The sequence below is a fragment of the Pieris rapae genome, chromosome 4 (assembly GCF_905147795.1).
Source record: "Pieris rapae chromosome 4, ilPieRapa1.1, whole genome shotgun sequence".
In the NCBI taxonomy this organism is placed as follows: domain Eukaryota; kingdom Metazoa; phylum Arthropoda; class Insecta; order Lepidoptera; family Pieridae; genus Pieris; species Pieris rapae.
The window spans coordinates 1,660,836-1,678,604 of record NC_059512.1 but is presented as its reverse complement, the minus strand read 5'-3'; the positions used below and the strand labels follow the sequence as shown (position 1 = coordinate 1,678,604).

General features: G+C 32.3%; 2 protein-coding genes across 2 annotated transcripts in view; both read left to right on the top strand.

Annotated features, from left to right (window-relative positions):
- Positions 1–4,932, top strand: part of LOC110995584 (von Willebrand factor A domain-containing protein 8) — a 28,998-nt gene extending 24,066 nt beyond the window's left edge. Inside the window, exons 17-21 of the mRNA XM_045627927.1 lie at positions 485–605; positions 1,632–1,812; positions 2,935–3,080; positions 3,808–3,909; positions 4,821–4,932. Of these exons, the coding sequence (XP_045483883.1) occupies positions 485–605; positions 1,632–1,812; positions 2,935–3,080; positions 3,808–3,909; positions 4,821–4,929 (659 nt within the window). The 3' untranslated portion in view covers positions 4,930–4,932. The remainder of the gene's footprint in view (positions 1–484; positions 606–1,631; positions 1,813–2,934; positions 3,081–3,807; positions 3,910–4,820) is intronic.
- Positions 4,933–15,674: 10,742 nt separating this feature from the next.
- Positions 15,675–17,769, top strand: part of LOC111004123 (calmodulin-A) — a 133,389-nt gene continuing 131,294 nt past the window's right edge. The window contains exon 1 of the mRNA XM_045627914.1: positions 15,675–15,808. Coding sequence (XP_045483870.1) covers positions 15,770–15,808 — 39 coding nt within the window. The 5' untranslated portion in view covers positions 15,675–15,769. The remainder of the gene's footprint in view (positions 15,809–17,769) is intronic.

Below are 17,769 nucleotides of genomic sequence, written 5' to 3'. Positions count from 1 at the left end.
TCCACATTAAAAGCGGTTTTACGGCGAGTGATATTTACGTCCCTTTTCAAAAACAGTAAAAAACGCACAAGTAAAGTAAACATTTTTTTTTTTAAAGATTCACAGAACCTGGAATCAGTAGGCAGAGTTGCCAGCTAAATAATAAAATAGTCATTAAAGTTAATTCGATATATTGTTCGTGATATTTAGTGAGTACTCTTAGCGGTCAGTGCAAATAAATTAATTTATTTCTGTTTTATTTGTTTAGTTATTTATAAGCATTTATTTATATGTGGTTAAATTTTAGCCGTTCATAAATTTATTTAAACAAATTAGTAGTAATAGTTTCAGATGCTTGGCCTTATATGTATAAGTTTAAATTAAAAAAAAATAGGTAACATTTTCAATCGTACATTTTTAAAATACGTATTTTTGACCGTAATTAGATAAATTCAATGGTTGGCTATGTAGAACAATTGTTCAAACAAAAATATTTTTTTTTTAGGTATTACAGGTGAGAAATCAATTTATAGGCGTCGGACTGAACAAGATCCGCCCCCGGGTTCTCCCCCGGAGAAGCCGAAGCGGTTAAGAGTTGTTCTAGATGTTTCTGGCAGTATGTATAGGTATGTTTTATCACTTTCAAAAAAGCGATTTAAAAAAGTTAATTTTAATAATTTCAATCACCAGTCAGAATACACTAAATATTTTATTTATTTATTTATTCACACTTCGTTGCAAACACAATTAACGCAATACATAAAAATTACAAGGGATGCAACGGGCGGCCTTATCGCTAATAAGCGATCTTCCAGGCAACCCTAGTAAAAAAAAAAATGATGAGTGCGAGAAGTGCATACATAACCAGAAATATATAAAAAAAAACTAAATTTTTTAACCTGTATCCCAGAATGATATTTAATATCCATTAATTTTGTGTATAATTAAACATTATAATTTACATGATCACACCCTTTTATTACAAGTTTTCTCGTTTAAAAATGGTATCAAACACTTGGTATCAAAGTCCACGTTTTATAAGGACGAAAGTGTTTGTCTTTTTTCCATAGCTTCTAAACCAATGAATCGATTATGATGTAGTTTTATTAGAAAGATGACGTGATCGAGTTATGTTCAAGTTTCTCAACAGATCTTTTTGCCTTTTGTTACTAAAAAAATAATTTTAAATAAAAATATAATTTAATGATATCTTATATCTTCAATAACGAGCAATTCTTGTATATATATATATATATATATATATAATTGGAATCTCGGGATCGGCTCCAATGATTTTCATGAAATTTAGTATACGGGGGGTTTCGGGGGCGATAAATCGATCTAGCTTAGGAATAAATGATAGAAAATAACAAAAAGGTGGTGTTTGAGTAGTCCCAATTGAAACTGAAAAATGAATCTTCCTGACATCTATCGGCGAATAATAATACTATTTCTTTAAATTGCTTTAACGACACAACAACACTAAAGCTATTCCAGCATATATAATCTATATTGTTCATATTTCATCATTTTATTAGTATGTAATTCGTACTTATATATAATTTCCAAAAACACAATTTATAAAAAAATAAAAATACCGAGCAAAGCTCGGCCATCCAGAAATGTAAAATGATTTTACTATTTTTGACTAGGTTCAATTCGTTAGACGGACGTCTGGAACGTTCGATGGAGGCTGTAGTTCTCCTAACGGAGGCTCTGAAGGGGTACGAGACCCGAATAAGATATGACATGTTTGGGCATTCCGGGGAGGAACACGCCCTGGAGTTGATACGAGTGGACAGACCGCCCCAGAACGAAAAAGAAAGGTTGCAGGTTAGAAGATTTCTTTGATGATTATTTATTTTATTTAAGATTAGCTGGAATCTCGGCTTCATTGCTGGCAGCTGAGTATCAATATCGAGGCAGAACACGACATTATCACCTCGATGTTATGCAATTGAGAGTTTTAGCACCACTAAGTGGAATCTACTCATTGAAGTATTTCTGAACCCAAAAGCTCACCAAATCTTTAAAAGGTCGGCATCGCACTGGCGAGCCTTTTAGCTATCTATCATTTAACTCCAAAGTTCTTTAATAAAATCAAATTAAGAATAAAAAAAATCTTTAATAAAATCAAATTAAGAATTAAGAAAAAAACTTTAGTAAAATCAAATTAAGAATTAAAAAAAAATCTTTAATAAAATCAAATTGAATTACATAGACAAATGTAATATACAACTCTTTCATCTCCAACGTTTTCAAAAGAAAGTTAGTTGTACCTGAAACTTTTTCAATGTTAAGTCTCTATAATAACATATCTTAATATATATATTTCTTGTGTGCGTGTGTATGTGACTGAACTCCTCCTAAACGACTGGACCGATTTAGACGAAATTTTTTGTGTGTGTTCAAGGGGATCTGGGAATGGTTTAGATTCACAATTTTGTCCGCTGGACAATGTTTTTTTAATTAATTTTCAATTTATTAGTTGTTGTTGATTTTGGAATGTTTTACATTGGATCCGACAGACGGCGCTACCATCGCAGTGTCAAATTTTAAATAATATTCGAATTTTAATTTTAGTCTGTCCCGAAATTTAAAAAAAGTTTTGTTATCATTGTGTTATATCGTGTGTGACCATGTGCTGGATCGTTAGATATTGTCATAACATTTGAATAATAATTTTCATCAAAATGGCTTATTAAAAATTGAAATTTTGAAATTAAAGACGTGTAGACAGGACAACGTCTGTCGGATCCGCTAGTATTAGTATAACAATGGGAATTGTTGGGGTAAAGATTATATTTTTTAATTGTATCGTGAACTCTAGCTGGAGAAATCAATATGTGAATATTAATTTTCTTCACTCTTTTCTTTTTCTTTTCTTCACTCTTTTCTTTTTCTTTTCTTCACTTTTTTCTTTTCTTCACTCTTTTCTTTTTCTTTTCTTCACAGATAATCCGCACGATGCATGCGCATGCGCAGTTCTGCTGGTCGGGAGACAACACGTTGTCAGCCGCTAGTCACGCAATCTCTACGTTGGCAAATGAAGACACCGATGAATCTATTGTTCTTATATTATCTGATGCCAATCTACGCAGGTATTTATTTAATTTCACTACATTAACTACAACATCTTAACAGTAACTACTAATACGATAGAATTCCAAAATAACTCCCACACCAACTATTCTACATAAAAGCATTAAAAAATTAAACTTATATTCCTAAATCTCATAACTAACAATATAGCAAGCGACTCTTGTGAACTCAGCCAGTGTACAAACAAACAGGTCCACTTTAATATAAACTCTATTGACTACATATATATGCGTGTGTGTATATTACCTACCTTTTTGGTATCTTATTAAAGAGTCAGATAGTATTGAACAAAATCATTCTACTTTAATTAAAATGAAGGTGTTTTTCTCTCGTTCTATTAAACTATGTTTAGGCTGTGATAGAAAGAGATAGCAGATATCCATCTTAACTTTTATAGAAGTAAAAAAATGGAACTTTTTACTACCCCGTAGAGACTATTCACTTTTCTGGACCAAAAATAAAAAAAGCCTACCAATTCTTAAAAAGCCGGCAACGCACTTGCACTAGAAAGCCTTTTAGCAGTGAGTGTCTATGGACGGCTGTATTAAATAGCATCAGGTGAACCTGCTGCCCGCTTGACTCCTTTTACTAAAAAAATCCTTTCCAACATTTCTCGGCTTCCTCAGAGTTCATAAATAAATTAGAAATCTCCCTGGTTTTCTCGAGTTTTGAGCTCAGCAAAATATTTTTCGAATCATCTTTATTTAAAGGAAACTTTATTTACAGATATGGCATCCCACCAGAGAAATTGGGAAGTATCGTGACGTCAGATCCCAGAGTTCAAGCTCACGTTATCTTCATCGGTGGTCTCGGGAATGAGGCTGATATGTAAGTATACTTAATCATTGGTCTTTTTCTAGTTGAACCCCTCCATAGTCTTTCAGGCACGTGATCAGGCAGATCTATGGCCGAGAAGAAAGGCTGCAGGGGAGTGACAAATCACCCCTTTCCTCAAATGGATTTTTATTTGTTTTAACTTAAGCCTTGGAGTTTGGCCTCAAATTGTAACATTTCAATTCGAAGCTTAAACTCGAGTTTGTGGGGTTAACGCCCTTGGCCCCCGGCCGCCATCTTGGAAAAGGGGGGAAAACACGATTTTGCTTATATCTCCTAAACTAACCATCGCACAAAAAAATTGTAATGACATATTTCGTATCAAATCCTTTTGCCTACAATTATGTCTATATGACATTTATCATATATCCAAAATTAAAAAGTGAACAAGTTTCATTTAAAAAATCCTTTTCTGCTTAATAACTTTTTCTTTTGATTTTATCCAAAAATGTTGTTAGAGTCATTTTTGTAGAGAATCCCTTTTGAAGATTTTCCTCTATATTTTATTTAAATTTCGTTAATATGAAACACCATTACACCGCTCTAGAATTGGCCAGGTTCGTCAATGCTCATGACATAATATGATTTAGCGCCTCATTTTAGATCAGTGTTCCCCACGCCCCGCAGGGGGATAAATTGAAAATGTATTAATATTATTTGAATTATAACCTATCATTTATATTTATTTTCTTAAGTAAACAGTTATATTATTTAATACTTAAAATTATATGTTGTATGTTTCGCCCTACATGATAATTTTAGAAATTTAATGTAAAGGCATATCACAAAAACGGATGGAAACACTGGTTTCGATGGTTTTATTTAGTTATAAATATTAACTTAAAATAATTTCTTGGTGCAACAGATGACTACTATACTGTACATGCTATTTTCTTGTGTTTCAGGATTCGACGTAAATTGCCGGCGGGTCATGCGCACATATGCTTGGATGTCGCATCACTGCCACAGATAATGCAACAAATATTTGCTTCGTCATTACTACAAAATTCATGATTTTTTAAATAAAATATTCCGTAAAATTTGTATACCTCACATTGTGATAAAGACGACGATGTAATTTGACGATTTAGTGAAAATAGTTTGACTTTTTTAAATATGATGATATTCATTAATAATGTATGTGATGTATGCATTATTCTATGTATAAGATAAACGAAATTTAATAGACAATATTTTTAGTACAAATGTCCTATTATTGTTGATTTTAAATAAATATATATTTGTTGATCTTTTGTTTTTTTACCATCCAAGAAAGGTAACCCAATATTACAGTATATATATCAAAAACTTATCCGCATAGTTCCTTTCAATTATATCTGCCAATTAAAAGCTGGGGTGTGATTAAATTATTTTTTTATCTGACTCAAATTTATGTTATATGTTGAGTAATAGTGCGGGCCATGGACATTACAATACCAGAAAGACTCAATCGCGTTGCCATTCTTTGTCTTCCTAGCGTCAACAGGCATCCTCACTTCCACGTAAACTAAGCCCCCCGCATTGGTGAAGTTCGAAGAAGAAGAGGGGCCGTGCAAAGTTTGCTTCGTCTGCCCCGAAGAGCCCATACGTTCACCACCAGATTCTGACTTTCCTGTTTCTTCTGCACCTTTATATTTCTTAGGGAGTGGGAGAGGGGTCATCACGTAGCCCCAAAATACCTATTACATTTAAAGTATTATTCGTTGTGAGTCATAAAAAAAGCTATTTTATTTTACTATTTAAAAAACCGTTACCATAATCCCTGTAGAGATAACCTACTTAATTACTCGTTAAATATTAAAGATGTCTTCAATTTCAGGCTTTCGGCTATAAATTAGATTGTTTGCGTAAGCGAATCCAAACATTCTGTGCCAGAGTCTCCTACTCGGGATTATACTCTCGTAAGATAAATAAAGGAATTTAAGCTCGGATCAAGAAAATCCGATTGACTAAATTAAATTGTACAGACTACGAGTAGATGAAATCTTAAATTGTCTAAGCATATAAGTTTGATTAATTTCTAAGATAGGTTTTTATTTATTTTACAGTTCGTACTTTAATTCAGATACCTACGTATTCTTTTATATACCTTCTTAATTCTATTGTTTATTATCAAATTCAAATTCAAAAATCATTTATTCATCTAGGTAACATAATGTACTTATGAACGTCAAAAAAGAAGTATACAATGCTTCTAATTTTACATTTAATTCTCAAATCAAGGGCGTAGAATGCAAGAGAAGAACTGGCAATAAACTCTCCGCCACTCATTTTAATCGCCAAGTTTTCTTTTACACAACGGTTGTAAGGAGCTGCAATCATTACACCATATTCCATATGACATCTTAAGTAATAATCATTTTAGTTAATTTATCTTACGTAGATCTATCGTGTATTCTTTAAGTCATAAGGAACAAGCAAATGTTGATGTGATGATTAAAGGTATTTTGGCGAATGAAGACTTAATCGTATAAACATTCGATAACAAATTACACTGTAGGCCAGTATTTCCCAACGTACGCCAATTCCCTTTTTAATTATGTGACTTACTTACTGTTTTTCACAAACAATTTCCGAGGAATTCCGTCATAAAACCTTTAAGTTTCCTTAGTGAAAATCATGTATAAAATTATGTATGTTAAATATGTGATTTGTAAAAGGATAAGGTTATGGCACAAAAAAAATAGGAATCACTGCTGTAGGCACTCATACAATTTTTAATTTAATTTTATAATAAGCAAAAAGTGCAATTTAATCAAATAAAGAGGGAATATAACATACATAAATACAAAAAAAATAAATACAGTCTTGGTACACAGTAACATCCTAAATTGTATTTGTAATACCTTTTTTGTATCTTCAATTGTTTCGCATGCAGTACAGTATTAAAAAATAGTTATAGTTTTTTTGATTACATATACTATGTATTTCACTTTTTTGTAGTTTGTATAACATTGTGTTTCTTTGTCCCTTTTTACGAATGTAATACTCATTACTTACATTACATGCTTAAGAAAGATAAACTTATCTTCCATGCTAGTAATATATGTCGTTTTATTGACTGAAGCTGAAATTTTATCGCTGAAATACGTGACTCGTGAAAATTGAGGGGATATTGTAGGCGCGAAATACGTAAATACAAGGATTAGACTGAATACTGATGAGATATTTTAGGAGTGTTGGTTTAGAGATCGACTCTCTTCCGTAAGAAACCGATCGAATGATTATTATGCGCATTTATAAATTACTAAAGCTATAAAAATATCTGATACTATACCTAATTCAGAATAGTTATGATATTATTTTTATATTATATATGGCGTTCAGGTATTACCTTCACCCAACCACAGAAGCTTGCCGAAGACAGGACATTATGCGGCGTACGTGCAATTATGACGGACTCCGAGAAGATAGCTTTATTTACATATTGTTCTAGTTTGATTTTCACCATCGTTAGTAAGATATCTATTTGACTTTAAAGAAAAAATATCAATAAAACAGTTCCATTTAAAAAGACAGCAAAGTGAAAAGGACAAAAGATTGACTAGTTATTTAAGGCTTTTAAACGAAGATATTTAATCGTTGGAATGAATGACGCATTTAAAATCTTAACTAAAACGTTATTGAAGAAATCATCTGTTCTATACATAAGACAAGCGTAAAGTAAAAGATAATACTCATTACCACTGTATTTCATTTAATACTTAAAATATTATCTAGTATAAAGTTCGTACTCACGTTGCGGCATAAATTAAGAAAATGCGCGATTTATTTTAGAGACGTTGACAGAATCGATCGTAAGCAGTTGATTGCCTATTAAATTTTATAATTGGGGAAAAATATCGAGTGATACGGGCCAGATTTTAAATCAAAATGGGGATAGATCTATAGTTTACAGCTTTACAGTTTTTGTATAATATTTACAGCAAAAAGGCCGGCAACGCACTTGCGAGCCTTGTGGCAATGTGAGAGTTCATGGTGGCATTTATTATTTAACATCAGGTGAGCCTCCTGCTCCTTTGTCTCATAAAGGCACATAAAAAAACAAATTTTATAAAGAAGACTCAGAAGGATTTATTTACAAGACTTTGAAGATAGTCTCCTTTCGTTCGTACTTGTACTTAATACACTTTTTATCTTTTATTGGAAGATTATTGTGTGCAAAGAACCACATATAAAATTAACTGATTAGCCTTTAAAAGCCGACTTTACCTTTTATTAAATTTTAGCCTTAATTATCAACTGTTTACATCATGTTACGCTTCGCAACACAGTAATTACTAACACGAATTTTAGCGTGTTAATATATTTGCCTGCCTTCTGGGAGTGTCACGACTCTTACTTTAACTATTACATTTCATTTAGATTTTTATACAAAAAATAAAAATAAATTTAATAGGTTACTGTATTATTGGTCAATCTAATCACAAGTAGGTGATCGTGCCTGCGTCTTAGATACGCCATCGAATTTTTGTTTCTAAGCCAAGCCGGTTCCCTCCAAATGTTTTCTGAATCCTCTAGGCCAATGTTGCATTAGTAAATTTGTATATAATAGGAAATAGACAGCAAATGACTGAAACAGGTTTTGAAGCAGTTTTTATAGGTGAGGTAAAGTGATATCTTTGATTTCCATTCTGAAACTCAAAGTTCTGAAATCATGCCTCAAATCAGGATTTTCTTAACGGCCACCGTAGATTGTCAAGGAGACGTTTGTGCAACATGCGGTCTTCTATGACCAGCGTTGACAATAACGTCAATTACTCACGTCCGTAAGACACCTGATTCATCAAAAACATGATTTTGATATGATTTTCCGAGAAAATTGTGGTAAATATTATGTTATATTTGCTAAAATTTTCTCAATCATTTACGCTAACTATCATACTTGGAATAGATTATACTCACATATTATCTGATCCCTAACATACAAACAGGTCAAACTGATAACCTACTATTTGAGGTCAGTTAAAAAACGAGCATTTTAAGAACTTACACTCTTCAACACGTAACCTCGCTTTAGAAACTTAACGTTATTATAACGAAGTGATTGTCCACGCCGTAAGGCATTTAAACATATGATATGAGTTACAGACTTAATGTCCTATAACCCCTAAATGGGGCCGCGGACGTCCACACTGAGTCTCCATCGCGTTCAGTCTTTCACATCGTATTTGACTACGCTCCAAGTTTTCAAGTTTCCAATCTTTTTTCTCTTTGCCATATCTGCAATTGTTAGACGCCAGGTTTGTTATTGGGTTCCAATCAAGCGCCTGCTTGGGGATATAATATAATAAGGATAAAGATATTATAAATTGCTTGCCTTAAATAAATAAAAATAGTCTCTTTTATTATCTTTATATATATTGTATATAATTCTACCGTACATAATATACACGTCCGTCACTAAACTCCTTTTAAATGGCTGGACTGATATGAATGAATTTTTGGTTTGGTTGCCGACCTGGATGGTTTATATTCACAAATCAGCCCGGAAGATAGCACTGCAGTCGGTAACTAGGTTATTTATTTATAAATAAATACAGTAATACCCCGGACTTACGCGATAGGTGGGACTGAGCGCTATCCGCGTAAGTCGAATTCGCGTAAGTCGGGGTACAAATTTGCATATAAAGACATACAAAGTATGTTTAATTGGGACTGGAGACTAAATAAAACAATAATTTAGGAAATAATTAGATATTCGAGAGAGAATGAGATATTCTAGATAATATGACAAACTATTAATAGAGTGTACAAACGCAATCCGAAGTTAGTTTGATGTAGAAGGTTTCATAAATTGTAATTACAAAGTCGTTTTCTTCTCCAGTATATCTCCTCGCAGCATCCTAGTAATTTTTAATTCCATGTTTTGTAACAAAAATGCGCTCTTCATTGGAGTCTATGCTTTCCAAAATTGTTAACCCTTTTTCAATCAAACTGAGGGCTTCTGTCAAGTTTCCAACTGTCATTTGATCTTCCAATTGAACTGGATCCAAAGAATCATGATTATCAATTTCTTCCTCTTGTTCACGCATTGATATGAGCTCATCATTTGTGACCTCCTCATTGTGTGAATCCACAAGCTCTTGAACATCATCACTATCCTACACAGTTTACATCACTACACTTCTGTGCCTGTTGTAAACTAAACGAATAATAATGCGGGCGGGGGGAGTCAGAAACAAACGCCGCCGCTTGACTTTAACTGAGCGGCGTTCAAACAAAAAACGAATAGACGAGAAAAAAAATCGCGTAACTCCGAATTCGCGTAAGTCGAGGTAGCGTAAGTCGGGGTATTACTGTAATAAGCTGGTATATTGTAAGTATTAAACGCAATTAAACTCCTAAACAGCTGGAACGATTTTGATGAATTTTTTTGTGTCTTCAACTATAGTCGAGAATGATTTACATTATTAGTACTTTTATGTATGTAAAACGTGTGTACAGGATAAAGTCTATCGAATCCCCCAATTGTATGTAAAATAGTATATAATAATATGTCATCGCGTAAAGGACAAAGCTTATAAAATTGTGTTTTTCATGAGTTTTTTATGAATAATAGAAAAAAAAATTGTTAAATCATATAATTTTCCAAATGAGCGCCTCTTATATTTTTTATCTTGTACTATATACCAAAAGCTCGTAAGTAGCGGAAATGAGAATAAATAGGAAAATTTATCGTCTTCTTAATTCTTAAGCGTATAAAATTAAATTATAATTATCATAATATAATTTCAAACCGCCGCGCCGGGAGTTATATAAATTGCAAATTACTAAGAAATGAACGGCCATATTTATTTCAATAGGGTAGCGTGATAGTATTCCCAGTGGATGAAAATAGATGACCTAATAGCTAAGGCGTTCCGCGAATAATTGCAAATATATTTCATTGTAAACTACGCTTCAAGGTGACTTTGCCACTTTGCCAATATACTATTTTACTATGAATATATTGTAATGTGACTATCTATTATAATCTTATCCTTACATCGGAGCTTGTTGTTAGGTACACGAAATTTAATTCCTGATAAGTAAACGACAGGTTTAAGTCTCAAAGGGGCAGCTAAAAGTCATTGTACATTCACGCTCCCAGTGAAATAAATTATTTGCTGTAATTTTCGCAATCTTTTTGAATCAAATTCGATTTTTAAGCTAAATTAAATCTATGTAAAAGTGTCTCTAAATATTTCTGATAAATATTTAATTGAATATTATTTTTTTTAAACCAGAAATATTAAAAAAATATATAAAGTTTTTATGTCTAAAGAGGCATACGGGCAGGACGCTCACCTGTTGTTATGTATGTTAAATGATACGGCCGCCCATGGACACTGTTAGAAGGCGATTCCAGCCTTTAAAGTATTGGTACAATCTTTTCTTGAAGGACCCCAAGTCGAATTGGTTCGAAAATACTTCAGTGGGCAGCTGGTTCCGCATAGTGACGGTACGCAGTAATAACTGCCTTAGATTATGCTCAGATGTAGAATGACGGACTTTAAGGTGATACGGATGGTAATTTATCTTCTGCCTTAACGTCCGATGAAACTCAGCTAACTATACCGTGTTTAGTGATCGTAAAATTTAAACTAATTTTAAATTGGAGGAGACGCGGTTTAATAATAGTATTTTTACAAGCAAAATCTCAGTTATCAACTGAGCGAAAAGTAAGATATAATACCTTATACGTTGCCTGATAATATTGATATTTTGCGCGCGAACAACTGGAGTAATGAGCATATTGTGATACCACATTTACTACTATTTATCGAGCTCACTTTTGTACCGAAATAATGACAATGTACGATGATAATTTATTTCTTCGTATTTGTTACAAGGATCTTATTTCATACGCAATTACTGAACTTAATGATATTGTAATATAATGCCCTTTCATGTGTAATTTGACAATATTGATTACTACCCACTAAACAGTTAAGGTGAAGTCATAGTCAAAATAACTTTATTCATATAAGTAAACTTATGAACGTCAGAAAACTTAAATTAATTCTAATTTTACATTTACCACCAGTTCAAAAAGGCAAGAAGAACTTAAGTTTGATACAAATTGTTTGAGCTAGAGCAAGACAATTCCAAGGATTAGGATAATTTAAATATTCGTCATATTTATAAAAACCTTTATTTATTAGTTTAGTAAAAATTCCCTAATTTCGCTTGGCAGTTTGTTGTAAAAACGAATTCAATTTCCATTAAACAATTCAATTGCAGTAAACTCTCCGCCAATTTTTTTAATCGCCAAGTTTATTCTTCTTGGTCCAAGTCATTTGCCTAGCTGCTTAATCAACTGGCTGAATACCTTTCAGGCCGTTAGTTAAACGGCTAGGCTGTTAATTGAACGGCTAATTAGGCTAGTTAACTGCGACATATAAATATGTATATAAAGAAATTGTTTAATCTAGACAATTGATAATAAATAATAATAGAAAATAGTTTCTGACATAGAGCATTCATGGAGTTACACTAAAAGAATTTGTTACGAAAAGACGGCTATGCTTTATAGTTGGATATCGTGACATACACTATTTAGGATAACCGCAATATCAAACATTTGTATACGCAAACTTGCCAATACTTCGCTTCGAATAAATGATATGAAAACATCTAACATATCTTATGTGAATGGTAAATAATGCAAATTATCCTTTGTATGTTGATGAGCGCTACGATGCTACGGCGTAGCAATTTTTAAATGTACAGAAATCGTAGAAGGCACTGCAGTTTCGTTGATTTAAAATGCATTACATTGATACAATTCGTGTTATTTTTATATGAAAGATATAATGCTAACGAATACCAACAAGAAATTATTTGTTAATTTTTTTTCATATTTCCGGTAGCATACTGGTACGTAGAACAATTGCGTAAAATAATTTAGATTAGAGAGTTGAAATATATTAATTAGAATAGAACTAAATATATAATATAATCATTGTATCAAGTATTTTTAAAAGATTTATGTAATGTCATATTACGAAGACCTTGCGAGACATTTTCTTATGAGACAGGAGGAAAGCGAGTTGCAGGCATCAACATCTGCAACGCCAGTAACTTACCGGTGTGTTGCCAGCCCTTAAAAATATGGAACGCTTCTTTCTTGAAGGCTCAAGTCAAATCCGGATATTTGTATGATATTGTATATATTTGACATGGCTTTTTACAAGTTTTATATTATATTATAATAGTAGCCATGCAGCAACCCTAATATTTGATCTAATATTTAAAAAAAATATTACGCCGGTAATTTTCCATAAAAAAAATAACTTTCCGTCTCACAAAGTTTCTCTTCAATTCCGAATACCCTTCATTTCGGGCGAAATAAACCGAGGAAAGTCGTACAAACTTTCAGCTTTATGTAGTTTCTACAAATATCAATTTTCGACTATGGTTATGCAAATGATAGTGTAACTTTATATTTCCTCAAAAAAGACATTTTTTAACTTCTACAGATTTAAAAAGACATCATTTAACGGTTCGTTTAGTACCCATTTTATCTGTTTTATTCCACTATGTGGCACCGGCTGCCCACTGAAGTATTTTCATACCAATTCGGGGCCTTCAAGAAAAGAGGCCTTAAAAGGCCGGCAGCTCGCTTGCGAGCCTTCTGGCAGTGTGAGTGTCCATGGGCGGTGATATCACTTATCATCAGATGAGCCGCCTGAGCTATTTGCCTTGTGTAACATACAAAAAGGAGGTGGATCATTCTGTCATAGTGTAGTTTTCTTTTTTCGTATAAAAATATATTTTTTTAAACTTCCATTCGTTTAAGTAGGTACATGGTACCCACAGAAATTCTTGTTAGATTTTACGGAAATTTAGAACTTGTAGTTTAGAACTCCTTTTTATGTTTTTTTATAGAACAGCTAAACAGTAAATCTGCCGATGGACAATCACACTGTCAGATTGTACGCAAGTGCCTTTTAAGAATTAGTACACTACTTTCTTAAAGAATCCTTCGCGGCATTGTATCACAAATAATTCAGCGGGCAGCTTGTTTCGAGCGAGCTTTGCTGGAATCTGAGACTAATCTCCTCTTTTTACTACTTAATTGGTTTTTCAGAACGTATCCAAGGACTGAGGATTTACAAACGTGTGGCGAACCTTTAAGTACTAACCTCAGTAATAAGAATAAGATCAATTTAACCGGTTTCTATAAGCATTAGTGTCCCAAGCCCTGGCGTCGACAATTAGAGATGAGGCGAAGAACGGAAGGACATGGATCAAGGTGAATTACGAGGCCTGAGACCGAACGCGATGAAGACTCGCTGTGGGGCGTCCGGCCCATCTAGGGTTTATAGGTCATTAAACCAAGTCAATATAAATATAAACTTCCATCTCTCTGATTCTAACTTTTCGATTCGGCAAACAAGAACGAGAAAGAAATTACCCATCAAACATTTGCATCTCATTTCCAGTCGTATTCGCTTCAGAAGATTTTAATTACTAGTAATCATTCTTGTTTTACGGACATTAATAGTGAAACATGTGCTGATTGAATAAAAAAGAAGCTATTGAATGCTAGACTTCAATCAGGCTCCACTGTTCTATTGGACAAAGTGATTACGAATCTAGTGGAAGCAAACATCTAAATTCTCATTAATACCTAAGCCGACCTGATAGATGCTCTAAACACGTAAATAAAAAAATATGTAATTATAAATCTAGACAATTCTCATATCCACTTGGCTGGTGAATATCGTAATTTATTTTAACCCAAGTGATACATTTGCACATGCCAATTTCTTTTTTAGCCTCTGAACAAAGTATTTTTTATTATGATTTGGTATTAGAAGTATAAAATATAACCCTTAATTTCGCCCGATTTTACTCTTCCATTACCAATTAAAGTTTAATAGCAATATTAGTACTGAAATATCTTTAAGTATTTCCTTTTTTGTGTTTTAACTTATAAACATCAAGAAAGACATAGGTAGGTGGGTAATTAAGGTAGAATTAACTCAAATATAGCAGAAAGAATTTAATTTAGGTTTAATATTAAAAAAGTACCCTTAATAAGTATACTTAATTTTATAAGGTAACAATTAAATGATAAAAACATTCAAAAATAAATAAAATAATTACATATAAAATATACAGGTTACATGTAGACTTTATACCAAACAAATATTTAATCAGAAAAGTAATAAATTCAATATTCTTAAATAATATAAAATTGCTGCAATAAACATTATCGTTATTTAAATTGTACATCATTAAGAAAGTTTAGCTTTAAACTCTTCCTCTAACGACGAAAACCTTGTGCCACAGAGCTTTGTAGTCAATGGCAAATACTGACCTTTGCACTATATACTGACATAGCATTCATTATCCAATGCCATTTTCTTTGTTCAAGCCTCAATAAATCCCGTTTCAAACGAGTAATGGATGCAATAGCGAGGAAAATTCCGCTCTTTACAAGGCTAGACGTTCTTCAGCACAGGAATAAATTCAATTCATCCTGTATCTATGTTTTGTCCAACCCCGTTCATGCGGGAACGAGAGGGAAGAAATATCCTTTAAAGGCTCTGGTTGACACACAATCGAAAGTGACCTTTAAATGGTAGACATAGAGAAGATTTTACATTGGCAGCGTTGTACATACGACAGTTTGGACGGTCGGACGTTTATCCTTTTCACCCCGCCGGCATAGGGCGAAATATTAGTTGCGTTTATGCCGTCCTGAGAATCGCCCGCTTCGTTTCCAAAACACAAAACTAATTAATAATAAAAAAAAATACATTATATTTTATATGTATATTTGCACTATTCTGCACTAAAAAAGGCACTGCGAGCCGCCGCGTTTTATTTATAAAGTGTGTGATAATTAAAAAAAATAAATATGAAAACATCGTCGTTTTCTCTTCGTGTTATGCGAAGGGTAAGTATGTAGATATAAGTAAAACATTTAATGAGTTTAAGGACGTAATAGCCAACAGGTGCGCTCGCCTACTCAGGGGCTCAAGGCTCCACAGGTTGGAGGCTTTTATCATCGACTTTCACGGCCACACCCCTAGGCTTTATATCCTTAATAAATATGTTCACTCGATATTTGATTTATTTTAAATTACATTAATTAAAAATCAAAAACTTATAAGCACAGGAATTTAACGCTAAAAATTATGGAAAATATTGAATAGACTGAATCAAATTAAACTAGCTTTCTAAAGAAAATTTATATTTCATTTTTGAAATGCTCCAGTATTCAATAGGAATGAGCATTTACGTTACTTTATATTATTTTTTAAACCGTCAATGTTACTATAGACCAGTGTCGATAATTTTTGAAACCAAAAAAAATTACAGTAGGATGAAACCCATTAGAAATGCAGGGGAATATGATCAAAATGAAAGGAAAAATAAATTACGGTCGATCCGAGTTCGGGAAGTGGGAGGGGGGTGACTTTTAAGGGGGAAAAATTGTTTATCTTGATTTCCGGCGAAACTACCAGTCCTATGGAAAAAAGTTACATGGCAAAGTTGTAGGTCATAAAAAGATCTACAACTTTGGTATTTTCAAATTTTTTCACATAACCTCAAAATTTAGGTGAAAAATTCAAAAAACCAAGTTTTTAGTTTTTTATTTATATCTTTTTTAAAAAGTTTTTTTTTTCTACGAAATTTGGTGAAAACTTACCTTATTATGTCCCAAATATACTGTAATTTATTTGATTTAAAATATTTATTTTTTCGCCTCATTTTAACTTAATATCAAAAAAGCACCCTAATTTTCAATCGAAAATTCTGACGTCAAAATTTCAGCTTTTTTCAAAAAGTTTGGGGGCTTTTTGTTCGTTGAAATATCTACTTTCTGATGGTGTAAAAAAAAATATACATTACTATAGGAAATATTATTAGAAAATGCAAAAAATTGAAAAAACCTCAAATTCGAAAATTTTCTTTTAATTATGTACAATTTTGAGGTATTTATTAAAATTTACACTTTAATTACTCAAAAAACGTAAGATTTCATGCTTCATTGATAAACGAAAAAATTGCAAATTAAAATATACTTCTATAATTAACAAACAAATAAGTTAATAAAGTTAATATTTAATAAGACATCTACAATATTTTGAAAAAGTTGTAGAATCTTCTGTAAATAATATTTGTAGATGCCTATTTATTGCTGTTTTAAGATAATTTATATACCTGAGTGACCTTCGGTGAATTTTGAATTTTTCTTTGAATAAAGTAAATTTCTCGCAAATCACTTAGAGTAACTCAGCCTGCAGGTGTATTTTTAAAAACGATGTTGTACACTACTCTGTATCTCGAATACTGGCTAACGGTTTTTACAGCTGCTACGAAATAGCAGATAGCAGTAAGGCCCAGACCCTCCTAGGTCCATCCCCACTTCTCAATGAAATAACTTACACTGGGCTAAAATTCACCGAAGGTCACTCAGGTATATAAATTATCTTAAAACAGCAATAAATAGGCATCTACAAATATTATTTACAGAAGATTCTACAACTTTTTCAAAATATTGTAGATGTCTTATTAAATATTAACTTTATTAACTTATTTGTTTGTTAATTATGGAAGTATATTTTAATTTGCAATTTTTTCGTTTATCAATGAAGCATGAAATCTTACGTTTTTTGAGTAATTAAAGTGTAAATTTTAATAAATACCTCAAAATTGTACATAATTAAAAGAAAATTTTCGAATTTGAGGTTTTTTCAATTTTTTGCATTTTCTAATAATATTTCCTATAGTAATGTATATTTTTTTTTACACCATCAGAAAGTAGATATTTCAACGAACAAAAAGCCCCCAAACTTTTTGAAAAAAGCTGAAATTTTGACGTCAGAATTTTCGATTGAAAATTAGGGTGCT